General features: G+C 43.7%; 1 protein-coding gene across 5 annotated transcripts in view; it reads right to left on the reverse strand.

Annotated features, from left to right (window-relative positions):
- Nucleotides 1-16,367, reverse strand: part of invs (inversin) — an 18,840-nt gene extending 2,473 nt beyond the window's left edge. For 2 of the 5 annotated variants that reach the window (XR_004949298.1, XM_024266986.2), the window contains exons 1-16: nucleotides 16,288-16,367; nucleotides 15,787-15,876; nucleotides 9,151-9,250; nucleotides 8,792-8,958; nucleotides 7,490-7,663; nucleotides 6,729-6,896; nucleotides 6,453-6,633; nucleotides 6,105-6,214; nucleotides 4,391-4,562; nucleotides 3,535-3,690; nucleotides 3,343-3,464; nucleotides 2,723-2,830; nucleotides 2,514-2,620; nucleotides 2,228-2,437; nucleotides 1,175-1,374; nucleotides 491-1,061 (exon numbers count right to left, since the gene is read on the reverse strand). Coding sequence is in view for 4 of the 5 variants with exons in the window: in XM_024266986.2 (XP_024122754.1) it covers nucleotides 491-1,061; nucleotides 1,175-1,374; nucleotides 2,228-2,437; nucleotides 2,514-2,620; nucleotides 2,723-2,830; nucleotides 3,343-3,464; nucleotides 3,535-3,690; nucleotides 4,391-4,562; nucleotides 6,105-6,214; nucleotides 6,453-6,633; nucleotides 6,729-6,896; nucleotides 7,490-7,663; nucleotides 8,792-8,958; nucleotides 9,151-9,250; nucleotides 15,787-15,789 (2,549 nt within the window). In the remaining variant the exon portion in view is untranslated. Of the gene's footprint in view, nucleotides 1-490; nucleotides 1,062-1,174; nucleotides 1,375-2,227; nucleotides 2,438-2,513; nucleotides 2,621-2,722; nucleotides 2,831-3,342; nucleotides 3,465-3,534; nucleotides 3,691-4,390; nucleotides 4,563-6,104; nucleotides 6,215-6,452; nucleotides 6,634-6,728; nucleotides 6,897-7,489; nucleotides 7,664-7,764; nucleotides 8,745-8,791; nucleotides 8,959-9,112; nucleotides 9,251-15,786; nucleotides 15,877-16,287 lie in introns of those variants that run through there. The other 3 variants (XM_024266987.2, XM_036215817.1, XM_024266988.2) reach the window with 3 other exon arrangements.

A 16,367-nucleotide genomic window follows, 5' to 3' on the forward strand; every position in this document is an offset into this window, starting at 1 on the left:
ATGTGCGCTCAGCTCAATAAAATCCCCCAAAAAAACCCAAACTCAGACAGCGTTCAAAGACCTAAAAGCTGGCAAGTCCTTAAACTTCTGCTCACTAAGCGTAAACAAAGTAAACTGTTTATTTAAGGCTTTAATAGGCATCATGTACGCAATATAATTATTGCACAGACACGGAGGGCCTCCTGCTGTGGACTGGCAGCCTCTAAGAGAATCACAGAGTGTTTAGGGGAAAAAAAGTCAGGAGGAGCTGCTGGTAGCTATTAGAGCAGCACAGCTGAACTTTTAGCCTCTTGTTAAGTTACTATGAAAGTTCTAGATTATAGCTTTTCTGTGTTGGCCCTCTCCCACGCTCTTCCCCCACACTGCTCCAGTGTTGATAGCATCCAGAATGGAGTGTTGCAGGAGAGACTGCAGGCATGTGGGAGAGCGTGCATGCAGCGGGACGCCCCGTTTCCCACGTAGAAGACATTTTTAAGAATTCAGGACTCACCTCCGCCATGCTCGCTGGATAAGGCGTGCAGCCTGGTTTCTTCTTCTGTGCTGATCTGTATCACGCTCTCTTTGTATGTGTGCTGTTACAACTGCACGTAGGTCGGACTCGTTTTTACTGGAGTGTTTGTTCGCGGCGTCTCTTAATGAGTCTGCGCGGGTTCGGTCTTTGCTCTTGGTGCTCCTGCCTGAAATCTGCTCCCTGGATTTTCGGTGCTTTCGAGTAGAAAGGCTGGCATCGGCGTTGCCCGCGGCGGTCTGCACGCTCGTGCGAACATCGCTCTTTTTCAAGGTGACGCTTTCACCTTTCCTGGCCTCGCTTTGGTCCAAAGTGGAGACAGGTGTGGAGCGGGTGGATGCGTTCGAGGAGGGTCTTTCTTTTACTTTGTGCACAGCAGGAGGTGTGGGCTTCAGAGCGGCCGTCTCTCTGCAGCGTGCGGGAGAGAGGAGCACCTTCAGCCTGGTGGTCTGGGATTCATCAGTGTCACTGCCTATGTGGGAACTGCTGCTTAGAGGAGCTTCACGGCGTTCAGCAACCTTGCTTCTTCTAGACAACTTGCTTTTGTAGGATGCTGGGATGGAGATAAAAATTGTTTAATACACAGTCAATTAAAAACAAATTGTAAAAAAAACGACAGTTTGTTTTCAAACAAGTAAGATTTCTTTCATGGACTTAAACTTTTACCTTTGTGTGGTTCTTCTTTGTTCTTTTTGTGTTGAGCTTTGCACAGTTTTTTAATTTCTTCTGAAGAATGAGTAAGTGTTAGATCTTGAAGGACGTTCACTAAAGGGAGCTTTTCCTGTTGCGTTTTCCCTGTTGAAGCTGCTGAGGCCACAGAAATTTGCGGCACAGCTCCTCTTTTCCGCTGTCCTTCTTCACGTTTCCTAACCACAGAAAAAAAAAAATCAGAAAACAATAGTTTTATATATAATTTTTCTGAAAAATATACAAAAACCTAAAGTAAATGGAGGAAAAGGCGTATAAAAGATGGTTTAATTATCAAAAGATCTATACAAAATACACTATAAATGTACGATTATTATATTTATGGGTGGGCAAACTCTTAGACTCACTTACCCTAAAAGTGAGATGGATCACTAGTTTAAAAAGTAAAAAAAAAACCTTCACAGATTAATATTTAAATCTTTAAATATTGGAAATGTTTTGATGCTCTCTGGACTTTCCCAACATGCAGTGCAGCTGAATAAACGCCTGTTAACAATAGCGGTGGGTAAAACTCTTGTTGCTTTAGAAAAAAAAATGTTTTAGAAAATTACTACTTAAGATCATTAAAAGAAAAATGTTTGCAGCTCTACAGCAGCACAATCCAAAAACGGATAACTGAAAATCCTCAGAATCAAAGCCGAGAGAATTGAGTGTCCCCATGTTCCACTAAAGTAAATTTACTATTCCTAAGCCTTCTGAAAGAACATAAAGGTGAGACTGGTATGCAAATGACAAACGAGGAACAAAGAGACAGATGAAAGATGGATGGGTGCAAAGAGGACGGACAGAAAGATAGATGGGTATAGAAAAAGTGTTTTCTTTACAAGCAGGGGGGCTGATAATGACAATAAATTTCTGCTTTTGTACTAACAGTATAAGGGCATCAAAGTGTAATTAAAGCAGTTAAGTATTTTATTTTTGGCTGATACACGATAACAGCTCTGTGTCATAGAAGGGAGACGGCAGAATGATCATGCATGAGCTGTGTCCAGTTGCGAGCTCATTTCTCACTTGGCTGCATCCTTGCGCAGTTGTTCATGCCTCATGAGGAGCTGCTTCCTCTCCCTGAAGGCCTTCCGGACCGTGTAGCCTTTATAGACGGCCTGGATGGAGGCAGCGGCGATGTCCTGAATGGCTGCTATGGACAGGGCGCCATTTTCCAACATGAACTGAGTCACCTCGCTGTGCCCCCCGAGCAGGGCGTAGTCCAACGGGGTGTACCTGCACCATCAAACCTTGTTGCATCACAGCCAAATCTGCTCTACCTGTAGCTTTGCTGCCTCCCCTGTGGTCTCACCTTTCCTCCGTGTGCTCCATATGATTGGGAAAGGCGTTGTAGCTGAGCAGCAGCTTCACAGCATCCAGGTAACCATTGTTGCATGACCAATGGAGAGCAGTCCGCCCCTGAACTCTCAGAAAAAAGATCACTTTTGGTAACTTATTTGCATCCAAATATCACACGAGTCGTCATTTTTAGCATTCTAACAAACAGGAGCAAATGTTAACCTCTTTGTCCTGAATATTTGGATCGGCGTGGTTTTCCATGAGAACCGCCATGCATGTGATGTAACCTCCATAAGCAGCACACTGCAGAGGAGTTCGGCCAGCGTGATCCTGAAGAAAGAAAAGTAATATTTTATGGTGATAAATTACAACTTTTTCTACATATATCCATCTATCTTCAGAACCAGTTCAGATTTATAATTTAAAGACCCCAATTAACTCATGAAGCATATTTTTGGACAGGGGGAGGGCCCGAAGAAAACCAGCGCATGCATAGGGAGAACATGCAAACTCCACACAGAAAGGTCCCAGGCGGGATGTAACCCTTGTGCTACCCTAGGCATGTTTACATTAAAAGTAGGGTCATCTGGACCCCACAAGACAGCGTACAGATCTTTTTTTTTTTAATTTTCACTGGTGTCCTTGGCAGACAAAAAATCCTGCCCACCTTTGTTCACTTTCATCATGGGAGGGATCACACATCAATATAAGGGTGGGGTCATCTGGACCCCATAAGAGAGCATGAGGGTTAAACCAAGGCCTTCTTGCTGTGAGGTAAGATCGCTACATGACTGTGAAGCCATGTGCACACATACATTACAAATAAACAGTAAATGGCGTACCTGGACGTTCGGACTGATCCCATTTTCCATCAGCATCTGGCAGACCTCAGCATTCCCTCCTAGAGCTGCCCAGTGCAGAGCAGTGTGACCATCCACATCTACCAGGTCCACCCGCGCAGAACCTAAAACCCGACTTTCACAGATCAAAACCTGGACGCACTCAGCCGACGTAGTGCTATCGCTCACAGCTACCTTTGATGAGGGTGAGTATGACATCTCTGTGTCCCATCTCGCAGGCGCGGAACAGTGGCGTGTGCTTCATGACGTCCAGAGCGTCCACCATGGCTCCCTTCTCCAGCAGCAGCTGCACAGTGCTCACATGGCCCGACAGAGCGGCCGCATGCAGCGCTGTTCAAACACGGCAAATGAAAATCTCAGGTGCTATAGCTAACTGGATTAAAATCCCCCTCAGGACAATGGCTTTCCCGTATTCTCCTCCTCCGTTCTGCCTTCATCCTCCCCCCGAGGCGGCTTGTCTGAGGACTGTGGGTAAGGTCAATGGAGGGGCTAAACAGAGAGAAAATTTAATGAGGAGCATTCCACTTAATCCTCCTCGTGGACACCCCTCCACCCCTCCTTTCATACTCTACACTCCAGTCCCCAGACAAGCTCAGACTAGACTCAAATGCAGAGAAGTGATCTGGGCACCAGCCCAGTTAAACAGCCCCTCACACCATCTCATTAGCCTGACTCATTTACTGCATGTTATTCATGTGTAAACAACAAGCGCCTGGTTGATCAGAGAGGGGCACTTCCATGGAGATGATGTGTATAAACAGCCTTCTGGGTCACAGTGTGCCAGGAAGTCATGGGAATAAGCACGTGCACGCATTGCAGCGCAGTCGTCGCGGGATCGGGCCTGATCCGAAAGCTGGCAATAAATCAGCTGAGTGCATCAATCACACCTGGGGAGGGAATCCCCCATAATGACATCACCTCAGAGGGTTAACAGCACGAATGAAAGCGTGCACTTAAAATTTGATGCTCTGAGACCCAAAAAAAGGAGAAGTTTCGGAGAAGCTTTGTCTCTCGTTTCTAAAGTTCTCACCGGTGCCGCCATACTTGTCGGCCATGTTGATGTCGATGTGAGGGTTGTGTTCGAGCATGGTGCAGATGACATCGTCACTGCCCTTCCCAGAGGCCCACATGAAGGCTGTCCGGCCCTCAAGATCGGGTTCATCTTTCACAGACGGGTGGGACAAAAACACACCGACCGTCTCCTTCACACACAGACACACAATTCTGTTATATTGTCAAAATTATAGAAATGTCAAACAAACACAATTTCAAAATTACACTGTTTCCATGAACACTAACCAAAATAAGCATTTCATAAACTTGTGCTCATCTTCTATCAAAGGAGATGTTGCCGTCTTATGACGTTCACACCAAACTCAATTCACATGGCAGAGAAAGACAGTTTCAATGTTAATTCAATGGCACAGACGGGAATTGAGGCGATCTAAAGTCAAATTGCGTCGGGGTCGGCAGTCTAGCAGCAGCACTACTTGAGCGACCAGAGTTCAAATATTTTAATCATGACAGGTTGCCTCCTCGGATCTGCCAAACAGGAACTCAGCTTTGGGCACGTGATGTTCTCAGCGTTTTTGTCCTGAACTATTCTATTCTATTCTCTATTTCTGTAATCCACTGAGGACGCGCTGGGGCCAGAGCTCGCCCCAGCTACTGTTGGACAAAGGAGGGATACGCTCTGGACATATCCCCAGCTTTTCACACTGGTGGTGGCTCTCCAGGTGCAGCCAGCCACTCGCTTGGACAGAGAGGCGCTGCGGGGTGCAAAAGAGGGGCGGGCCACGCGATTATTGCACGGATCGCGTTTGGTGTGAACACAGCATTATTCAGGCCACATGGAAGCGGCTATGGATGAAGCAATTTTGAGAAATCATGGTTAGTGATTTTACAGACCAGTTCAGTGGCCTTGTGGTAGAGTGTCCCCGCGAAGACTGGAAGGTCGCAAGTTCAAATCCAAGCCGAGTCATACCAAAGACTAAAAATGGGACCCAGACACTCAGCATAAGGGGAGAGGGGGGTTAAACCACCAAATAATGTAGTTCATAAGCGCAGCTGTGTCTGCAGCTCACCGCTCCCCCAAGGGATGGGTCAAATGCGGAGAGCAAATTTTTACACACCTAGGTGTGTGATAACTGATGGAACTTTACAGAGGAGCTATGGATCCAACAATTCCGCATGACACGTTCACCTTTTGATGAGCTGTGTGATGCTGGACCTCTCCTGGCGCCCGCAGTGGAGCGGTGCAGTCACTGTTGGTCACGTGACTCATTTAATGTGAAACAAGTGTTTCCATTGCAGTTTTGCAAAATATGTCAAAATGCCTCAAAAACCACCTCCTCCAAGCACAAAAAGTTTCTTTCAATAAATGTAAGTTTTTTCAAAATTGACACGTTTCCATTAAGTACATTTATGATCACATATCCAATTTGGGCTATTTTAATGTCAATGGAAACACAGTTAAGGATGAGGTTACAATATAGACTGACACACCCTCACTACTCTCCTTGTAAATAAAAAAAACAGTTACAAATGACAAACTATAACTAGTGTGGATTTTTCCAATTCATGCTAAGCTACACTGAAACTTTATTTTTTAAATTGTGGACTCTGATTATCTCATAGACAATCATTGAAGCAAATAAAATCATGTCATCTCTATCTCTATCCAAACTTTATGTTTACTGTATATGTAATGAAGTTGGACTGGTTCCTTCGTGTGTGTAACTCACAGCATTGTTGCTCTGCGCACCGTAATGCAGCGGCGTCGCTCCTTGGCTGTCTGAGGGAATGGTGCCAGATTTGTTCCTCTCCAGCAGCAGATGGACGATTTTAGCATGGCCTGGAGAAACCACATTCACAGAAGGAGACGGTGATGCAGAGTTCAAAAGCAGGAGCATCTGCCTAAGTGTACCGACCCACAATGCCTTGGTTAGGCAATCAATGGATAACCTCTGGTTCCCGGCAAATCAACATAAAGCGAAGTACAGATCGGGGAATTTTGCTCTTAGGTAAGTGAGCACTACTTTGACACAGCTTAGGCCTCGGAGGCTGCAGGAGTCGGGGGTTTATTCACACACCCAGCAGAGCCGCCCAGTGCAGCGGCGTTCTGAAGAGGTTATCATAAGCTGTCACGTTACAGCCCTCGTAGGATGTCAGCACCTCCACCACCGCCTGGTTACCATCAGCGACGGCAAAATGCAAGGGCGTCCGACCCTCATAGTCCTGCCAGTTCAACAGGGACTCTGTGGGTGCTGCTTCCTTCACACACACAAAACACACAAGGGTATGCAGACTGGTAAATAATGACAGTTAAAGCTGGAGGGTGAGTGCATGTGCTTTTTTTCCCCATTTACCAAGATACAGCGCACGGTTTGTGTGGCACTGGCCTCCTGACTGTGCGCAGCCCAGTGCAGAGGAATCTTCCCCTCACTGTCTGGTATGCCTATGTTGGAATCATGCTTGATCAGAAGGCGGACGTGCTCAGGACGGTTATAAAACGCTGACCAATGAAGAGCAGTTTGCTGCAGTAAAAAGATAAAAAAAACAGAGACAAAGATGAATGAAGCGAGTTGAAAAAGGGGGCATTGTAACACAGAGACTGAGGTTTCCACTTGCACTTAAAAAAAAATTACTCCACTATGACATTGCAAGTAACTAGGAACGAACGTGCAGCACAAAGCTCATATTGACGATCCGACGGCGGGCAGAGATTCTAACCCAGATAGCGGGTCCGTGACGGCTGCCGAGCTATTCTGAGATTTGCTGAAACCACTGTCATCTGACACGATGATGCATATTGGATTATTACAAAACTAACTACTGATGTCAGATACACATCAGGTCCAGCAGACAGAGGAGACTGTGTTTGTGGTCTTATCAGTGGAGCACAGGACAAAGCCGCAGATTGTTATATTGTTTACTGTTGTGCGCGTATGCCTCTCTAAGTTTATATGTGTGTGACCAAAAGTTCCTATTGCTTCAAGCGAATTATCTTGAGTCGGTTATCTCTGTGCAGGTTATTGGTTGGATGCCCAGACTGGCTGCTTTTTTGACCGACCACAAATTACAGACGGCGGTGTAGACAAACAACTTTTGTGGGTGTGCACTAAAGTACCTTGTTCTTGTCTTGCGTGTCGACCTCTCCGGGGCCGATGTGTTTGAGCAGCAGGGCCAGAGCTTTGTGAGAGGGGTGTCGGGTGGCCAGGTGGAGCGGCGTCATTCCCTCCAAGTCTTTCTGCAGCCAGTTGGCGCGCCTGGACAGCAGCAGCTTCAGGAAGCGCACGTTCCCCTGCGACACACCAGCAGGGCCAGCGGTGATGATGAGGAAGCTAAGAAAGCGCGGGTTCGCCCATGCCTTATTAGTCACCAACTCGCAGCAATGTCACCCACGTGCACAGACTCCCCGGGCTTTCTCTGGCGTCTGCTTCAATCCACAGGTCATCCATCATCGCTCCTTCTCCCCCCCCATCCTGCTTCTTTCTTCAATGCTCGTGATGAGCTGTTAAACTGTAAACAGTGTATGCACTTCTCCCTGTCATCCCCCCTTTAACCCCCACCGCATCATCATCATCCTCACTTCTGCACTCTTTAACAGCCCCCAGGTGATCAGTGGTACAAAAGAGCTCAAACAAGAGCGCACACAGCGGAGGACGGTTGTGCACGCGTGCCGGAGCGTTTTGTATATTTGCCGTTCCGCGGGGCCGCAAAGCCGCAATCTGACAGATCTATCTCGCGTGTGAGCACGCATCTTGTCTGTGAGATGGAATGTGTGTGTTTGTGTGTGTTCCCATCCTCTCTATTCTCAGTCCAATTAGATCAGTAATCCCTGGCCTCTCTCGCTGTCTCGGCCATTTATTGATCAGATGTCAAAGAGACAGGGCTCCCCATCACCAGCATCCCCCAACACACACGTGCAAAGACACACACACACGCTCGCAAACACACTGCACATCTATGAAACAGATCCAATAATATGTCACCTTTCATTTTTGCCCACTGATATGATGATCCTGTATGTTTACACTCAACAAAAGGGCCTCCAATAAACAGCTGAGGTGTTAACAATCATCACTTGAACCACATTTCATTGCTTTCATCAAAACGTCCCTCCTCCATGCTCTTTTCGAACTCCAACTGCCAATCATCATCCTTAATATCTATATGTCTGCTTTTAGAATAAAACAGTAAATTGTGGTGATGATAAGTTAATTGCTTTCCCTCCTCCTATCAACCCAGAGGCTGTTATTTTTGGCCACAAGGGGGCACTGGCTTCCCACAGCTTATGGACTCCAAACCCTGACCATAAGCTTCAATCACACAGTCTTGATCTTCTAATTTAGAGTTTCTTTTAAACAAACGTTTTAAAACTGAGGTTGAGATATACATTTTTTCAAGTCTCGTTTGCGCGTCTCTATACCTTCTGTGCAGCCAGGTGCAGAGCAGACCTTTGGCTGTGGTCAGTCTTGTTGACCGAGGCGCCGGCCTTTAGCAGAATTTCTGCGCAGTCCAGGCGGTCAGCCAGCACGCAGTACATCAAAGGAGTGCGGCCAAACTGGTCCTCGTGGTCCCTCAGCGAGGGCTCCCCTGTTGTGGTTTAAGCAAAGACGGAAAGAACATTTAATAAAGACAATAATTTAAATGTAGATTTTTTTCTGGTAAATATAAGCAAAATTTGGAGCCACTTAGACAATTTTAAACATACAGGTAAATACTTAAACAACACTTAAATATCCATTACTCGTCTTATTGAAGATATGCAAACATTTCAGTGGTGACCTGCGATGAGTTTGACGAGGGCACTGCGATCTCCGTTGACAGCCGCCGCGTGAACCTGGAAGCCCACAGAGGCCGATCCTGGGCTGGATGCAGCCGAGGCCTGCAACAAAAACAGACGGAAGGTCACATCTCAACCTAAAGCAACGTACACTTATTAATCAAAGGCTTCACATAATGAGATCAGACAGTTTGCCCGTTCGTCCAGTCGGCCGAAAGCGCGTCCGGCAGCGCAGCACAATAAAACAAGAGGCACGTATTTCAAAATGCGGCTCTTTGTTGTAATAAGTCATGAAAGGGAAACTGGAGATAATCTAAATTAAATAGGATGTGGAGATTATGTTAAGATCAGATCTGTCTCTGAGATGCTTCTCTCTCATATTATCGGTACATTTTTCTCAAAACTATCAAATAAATTAATTCCAAGTGGGCTATTTAATCTGTAAAAACTAAGAGGAATTATCAATATTATGCAACAAAATGCACAATAAAGGAGTAAATGTGTGTGGATGCTTGTATGCATATGCTGTTTCTTCTCCTGCTGGGGGGTGGAGGGGGTGGGGGGTTAAATCTCTTCCTGGCCCCACTTAACCAAAGCTCAGGGAAAGCTGGGTAATCTGCAGACAGGAAGCAGCTGGATAGAGGAGGGTGGATGGGGAGGCATGTGTTAGCATGTAGGGATGTGGTCGGGGGCTCGCTTCATGTCTTATTCATGTCTAATTAATATTTCAGCGTACCTTGCTGTTTATTGTGTGTGTGTGAGAGTGTGTGTGTGAGTGTGGGTGTGTGTCACGACATAGAAATCAATTACAGCCCCAAAACACTCTGCACTGATGGCACAAGAAGAAGCGCTCGGAAGTTTCCGCTTTTGTAGAACACAAATAAATGTAGGTGGGTTGCTTTATTTCCAACCCTGATAATTGCTGAAGTTCAGTAAAACCGGAGTTCTTCATGGTTGGGGGAACCCTTCCGTGTCCTCTTCTCTATTTGCTTTTCTCACGCACTGGAAAAGACATAATTCACGGCCACATTACTTAAAATAAAAGCCTGTGTGTGTGATGGAGAGATGAGAGCTGCCGCGTCTTAAAGGTGTTTGCGATGGCGTCCCTGGGAGCGTTTGGCACAAGCGCCATGTCATGGGAACTGAACTTCCGTGAGAGTTTTTACAGGCCCCTCACCAAAATTAACCACAAGCTCCTCTAAACATCTCTAATTAACAACGATTACTCAGCCAGTAGTACATATCGGCATGCGGCACTAATATCAAACACATGCAGCAGCGCCATCCCATAGGTGCACTTCAGAGAGAGTTATAGGATCCTTAAGATGTGGAAAAAGTTGCTGCACAAAAAGAAAAATTGAAAGAAAAGTTTGATGCTTTTCTACTTTGAGAGGCTGAAAGTCTCCAGTCGCTGCAATAATAACAAATTAATTGATTATGAATAATCTTAAATGCAAGGGAAAATAAAAAGTGACAGACTGGCCAAACATAAGAGCGAGAGGCTTGGGTCGATTCGGATCTGTGTGTGGGACATTCATGGCGCCGTGAGCAGGCCGTTACAGTTTCATGAGGACCTGAATGTTTGGGGAGCACCCACAGTGCATCCAAATTTGGCTAAAAAGGCTCTTACAATGCGGCGTCTGAAACCGAACAAAGGAAGGTTTAAAAACAACACAAGTTCCTGTTGAGAGGTTTGAAGTGGTCTCATTTAGCCATTCATATGTGTTCCTCAGGGGAACTCACCAGTTGTTAATATGAAGACAATAACTCAGAGTAAACTATTGATCACAGGCTGAGGTCTAGACCAAGTGATTGTGCATCTGTATGAGTATTGATTCATGCTGATGCTGACATTATTTTCGTTTTTATTCATATTTTTTGCCTCGTGTAACCGAAGCAATTCCAACAAAGAATTCGAGACAAGCTTTCAGCGACACGACAGGAGAGCAACACACAAACACACACACAAAAAATGCATGCCTGCAGTGTAACCATCAAAGGAAAACAAATAAACATAAAAAACCAAAAGGGAACTGTATGTGCTGGTGTGGTTGTTTGCTAAGTACGGGAGTAAGGCATGCTGGGTAAACACACCCAAGCACACACAATCACCCATTTTAATAGTTCACACAATTCCAGTGGAGTGTGATTATAATGTTAGCCTATGTGGGACTATTACTGGTGTCAACGCCAGTAACCCATCGCTCTCTGGGTCTCATAAAAGAAGATAAAAGCTGCGGGGGACATTCCCGGGGTTTTGACTGACAAGTAAAGAGGTAAAGTGAAGGATAATATCAGTCCTGAGGGATGCCCAATCTGCAAAGCTCTATTTTCTGGGGGGACTTGCAGGTTCCCCAAAGGCCAATGAGCTGGCTCCCTTATTGGGGGGCTGAGCCCTGGGGCACAGCGGGGCCAATCAGTAGGAGGGGAGAGGGCTGAGTGACACATAGATCTACTAATTTACATCGTTACCACAATGCATCCTGACAAATGAGCCCCCAGGGTGTAAGCCAATCACCTGGGAGAGTAATGCAATTAGGCGGGACCACAGCTGTCAATCTGACAGCCACGGGGGTCAGGTAGAGATGCTGGTGGCTTAAACAGCCCTGTCTGCTGCCTGTCTTTCACATCAACCATCCATATGGATATGTGTTTGCAGGAAGAGGGGGGATCGAGTATGTGGGCAGGACTCGGGGAGGGAATCTGTGGTGTGTGCAACTTCTCTAGGGATGCAGAGGCTGGCTCGTGTCCTCCGAGAACTTCCACCTAAGCTCCAGTTTATCAACACAGATCTGTGTTTGTGTGCATTGCCCCTCGAGTTGCAGCCCACTGAGGCAAAGTATTGTTCGACAAGAAGCTCTAAGCTCTGTGCAAAGACTATTACAGCAACAGGAGGAAGAGGGTGGGACTGTAGTGAGCTGAAGTTGGTTTAGTATAGCTCAGTAGACAGAAGAGAATTCTGGGTCAAGAGGGAGGGCTGTGCAAACTGCCTTTATTGTTTCTCAATTATCATAAGGCTACGTGTGATCTATCGGTTCACAAAATGGATTCATCGATTTTCAAAACAATCGCTGCTACTAAAAGGCAAGATTGATTTATCAAACCCATCAACTCTCCCTCAGTCACTTTTTGTATTTTTTTAGGGCAAAAAATGATTTATTGCAAGAATTCTTCATTATAAATCTAAAAAGTTTCACCTTTGATCATTACATATTTCGAATTATTAGCGATGTAAAGGATACAGACACATATCAAAAAAATCTATTGAGTCATATGTCAGGAGTCAGCGCTCCATCTTCCCCTCTGGAGCCATCTCTAGAGTACTGACTGCACTTCATCTCCCAGCAACCCCAGCGCACAGTTCCAGGTTGCTACTCAGCTGTCCCTCATTTGTCAATCACCTACACGACACTTAAGCACTGCACATAGAGTCACTCAGTGCAAAGTATTGTCCTGCCTGCATTGCTGAGCATTTCTATCTGGATCTGATCTTCTGTGTACCTGACCCTGCTTTATCTTTGATTGCTTGCTGCCTGCCCTGACCCTCGCCTGTACCTTTGACATCTCTAGTCTATTCTTGGATGATCCCATGCTCCTGATTGACCTCTACCTGTCTGACCCTGATTTAGCTTTGTGGACGTTTAGCTGTGGATAGTTCCTGTCTGAACTAATAAACCCGCTGCACGTGGAACCGGCTGTCTGCCCGTCCATGACGTTATAAGACTAACAGCAGTCTCAATTACAAACCACAGATACGCACAAAATTACGTTGATTAAAAAGCTATAAAATTGATCGGAAAGGAATCTGTTTCTGACAGATTTTGACAGTTTCTCCTCCCGTTGTTCCCTCTACTGTCTTTGCCTTTTTATAAATGTGATGCAAACAAAAAAGCGTCCAATCAAAAGCTTTCTTCTACAATACCTGAATGAAATAATGAGACACTTTTTATTTGATCACAAAGAGCAAAACAGTCTAAAAGACCCAAAATACCAGGTTTTTAAGCTTGAAGCTTTCATTCTGTGCAAGTAAGAAATAAAAGTTTCTCTATTAAAAGACATTTTCATTTATAGCTTTAAACGCCAAATAAATAATAAAGATCTAGATTATATCCATTTGGGTACAGGAATCAGACTGTATCGTATCGCCACAAAGTTATTGATTAATTTGCGAGAGGAAAAAATAAACACCCCTAAAAATGATGTCAAAATTGATCTCAATAACCAAACAACACTGATTTTGATTTGATTTTTTTTTAACAAATTGATATTAAATATCCTTTTCAGGGTCACTGGGTTGCTGGAGCCTATCCCAGCTACTTTTTACAAAGGTGGAGTACACTCTGGACAGGTCGGCAGTCTGTCGCAGGGAATTAAATCAATAGAAAAATTTAATTGATCACTAAATTTATGAACCAAAATGATAGCCCTGCTGTATTTTTAAGCACTCACACCCAGCCCTATGGTGATCCGTTCTGCTGTGACTGGCACTGTCCATTTGTTTCACTCACGGTCCTTTATGGCTTCACAGAAGAGAGGGAAACATTTATTTCATGAATAAAGAGTTGCCTAACTTCTGCAGCTGTGAGCAGCAGCAGTGCAGCTATCGCTCCACTTTCAGAGTTAGAGGAGCCGTGCGTTTTGTGTCATCGGATTATCCCACTAATGAGCCACCCTAAGGAGGAAAGACAGAGGAGCAGACAGGAAAACAGAAATGAAGAAAAAGGGGGAATAGAGAGGAGAGAAGAGAGAAGGGGGAAGGGAGGAGGATAGAAAAGCTTGGGGACTTTTTCCTTATTTCTCCCCCTCCTTTTTTTTGCTTTTGCACCTTTCTGAGTCTAATTGGACTAAAACTGTGATCTAATTAAATGGCCAATTAAAGTGCTGAGAGAAATGTGCCCACCGGCGAATCAGAGTACAGGGACATAATCAGTTGGAAAAACAAACAAAAAAATCAATGCAACCAATGCGAAATGGAAAAAGATGGAGAAAGCTGAAATAGGAGGAGCTGACAGGTGGATTCAATCAGATTACAAGTAGTCAGATTACTGGAGTCAGGGGGTGTGTGCTGTGTTATATGGTAGAAACAGGGCTAATCTTAATAAAAAGCTGCTAAAAACACCAATCTTGTACTTTTTTCCTCATCTGATCTCAATGTAGAGTTCATGCTGCAATAAATGTCCTTCAAAATTAGTCATAGGAATAGAATTGACCATAAATGAATGTGTCCTGCAGTTAATGTGATGAATAAATGAAATAAAGGAAAGGAAGTTTCTGAAAAAATATAAGCTTTTCATCTTTAGCCTTTCAGCCATTGATCAGACCAAAATGTTACAAAAACTCTCAAATACCTTGATCTGAAACAAAACTAATGCAAACAGTGATTTTTAGCATACAATTAAATTGAGAAGATTTAATTATCTAAATTTGAATTAAATATTTAGGATAAACTTTTTATTTAAAAAAAAAAACTTTTGTAGAGATGACTCAAATAAAAACATGTTGGAGCTATATTTAAATAAACTTTCCTTTTTATTCCATAATTGATTTCCAAAAAATGAAAATGAAAAAACATATATTTAAGGAGATGCTAGACTTTTACATAGAGTAATTGTGTAATGGCTGCAAAATGCTTATTTGTCATGATTATGTGTTCATCTTTTGAAGAAATTGAAACATTTTATTTCTGAATTATGCACATTATAATTCATATTTTCTTACTTGTTTTAAAGAGAAGGAGAACTTAGATCTTGGTGTTTCAAGCATCAGTATTATGCGAAAAATAATCCTGGTTTTAAATCTGCAGTATATGTGGACTTGTTGCACTACAAAACTAATATAAGACTTTTCCAGCTTCTTCCAAAAATGGTAACAAGTCACTCTCCAACAAGTCAAGTCTCTAACTTAAAACAATTGTGAAAAAATTAGTGCAGGACATTTTAATATGCTTTCATTTTGTGCATACAACTATATACAAATTTCAAGTATATACATGTTTTAAGATGACATGGATTAAAAGTTAAAAAATAAAATAAAAACGAAATTAACATCTTCCAAACCTCCTACATTAAGTCAGATCTGAAGTATACAGGTTTAAAATCAAGTGTCAAATCGCTGAATTTGAGATCTAACAGTAAGTAAAGTCCTTATGATACGTTTTTGTCTCCAACTCTGAACTTTATTTCTTAACCTACATTTGGTTTATCATGTGGTGCATTTGCTGCACCTGGGAAAAGATGGTGCAACAAAATAACAACTGGAATTGAAAGAAAAAGCAGAATAGTGCACTCTCCACTCCTTCTATCCATCCTGTTCACATCCATTTTTTCCCCACAAATCTTCCTCACTCCATCTGTGGGTTGCTCACACACTGAGAACCCCCTATGGACAGCTTTAGCCCATAAAAAATTAATGTCAGGATTCAATTCAACACTCATCCTTAATCACCTTAACAATTAGGCTGCAGTACACACACAATGAGCTCAGGCTCACGGTCTCTACAGTCATGACTCTTGAGAGATAATTGCAAACTGCAGACACAAAAATGACCAATAAATACATATAATGATCGTGAAAAATAGAACCTCTGGGATTTACACAAGAATGAGTGCAGTGCTGCTCTATAAGTATTGGTTTCTTACCATGTCTGGTGCACTTCAGCAGAGGTGTCCCCAGCTCAGTGCATCCTCAGTGAGTGGATCCATGTCCAGGTCCCCCTACCTGGTCTGATCCTGACAAAATAAAGAAACACGTTTTCATAAGTTCCTACCTTTAAAAAAACACGTTTTATTCGTTTTTAACTCTTACCTAATAAAGTTGGACAGCGCTATTATGGTTAAAATACTGTATGATTTGTGCTCATTTAGTACTGATATAACAGCTATACATTTGTAAGCTTCAAAACGACAAATATTCGCATAAATGTGTAACAAACAATCATCTTAGTTATAAAAATGTTAAGTTTTTTGCCGAGAAGCGAAGAAAGTTTGACAAAAGACTAAGCACAATGATGCAACTTTTCTGTGTTCGGAGAAATCGGCTATTCTATGACACATATGAGTTATACCAAACAGTTTTGTTTATAATACTATTAACATAACTCTTGAGTCGGTGTACGGATTACCATCAGAGTTCCTTTTTACCTTGAAAGAAAATAAGCTAATAGTTACTTTTTCCCGGCCGTCCCGTTGGCTCATGTGTCTGTACAGCAAGTTTTTTAAAG

The sequence above is a fragment of the Oryzias melastigma genome, linkage group LG16 (genome assembly GCF_002922805.2).
Source record: "Oryzias melastigma strain HK-1 linkage group LG16, ASM292280v2, whole genome shotgun sequence".
Classification (NCBI taxonomy): domain Eukaryota; kingdom Metazoa; phylum Chordata; class Actinopteri; order Beloniformes; family Adrianichthyidae; genus Oryzias; species Oryzias melastigma.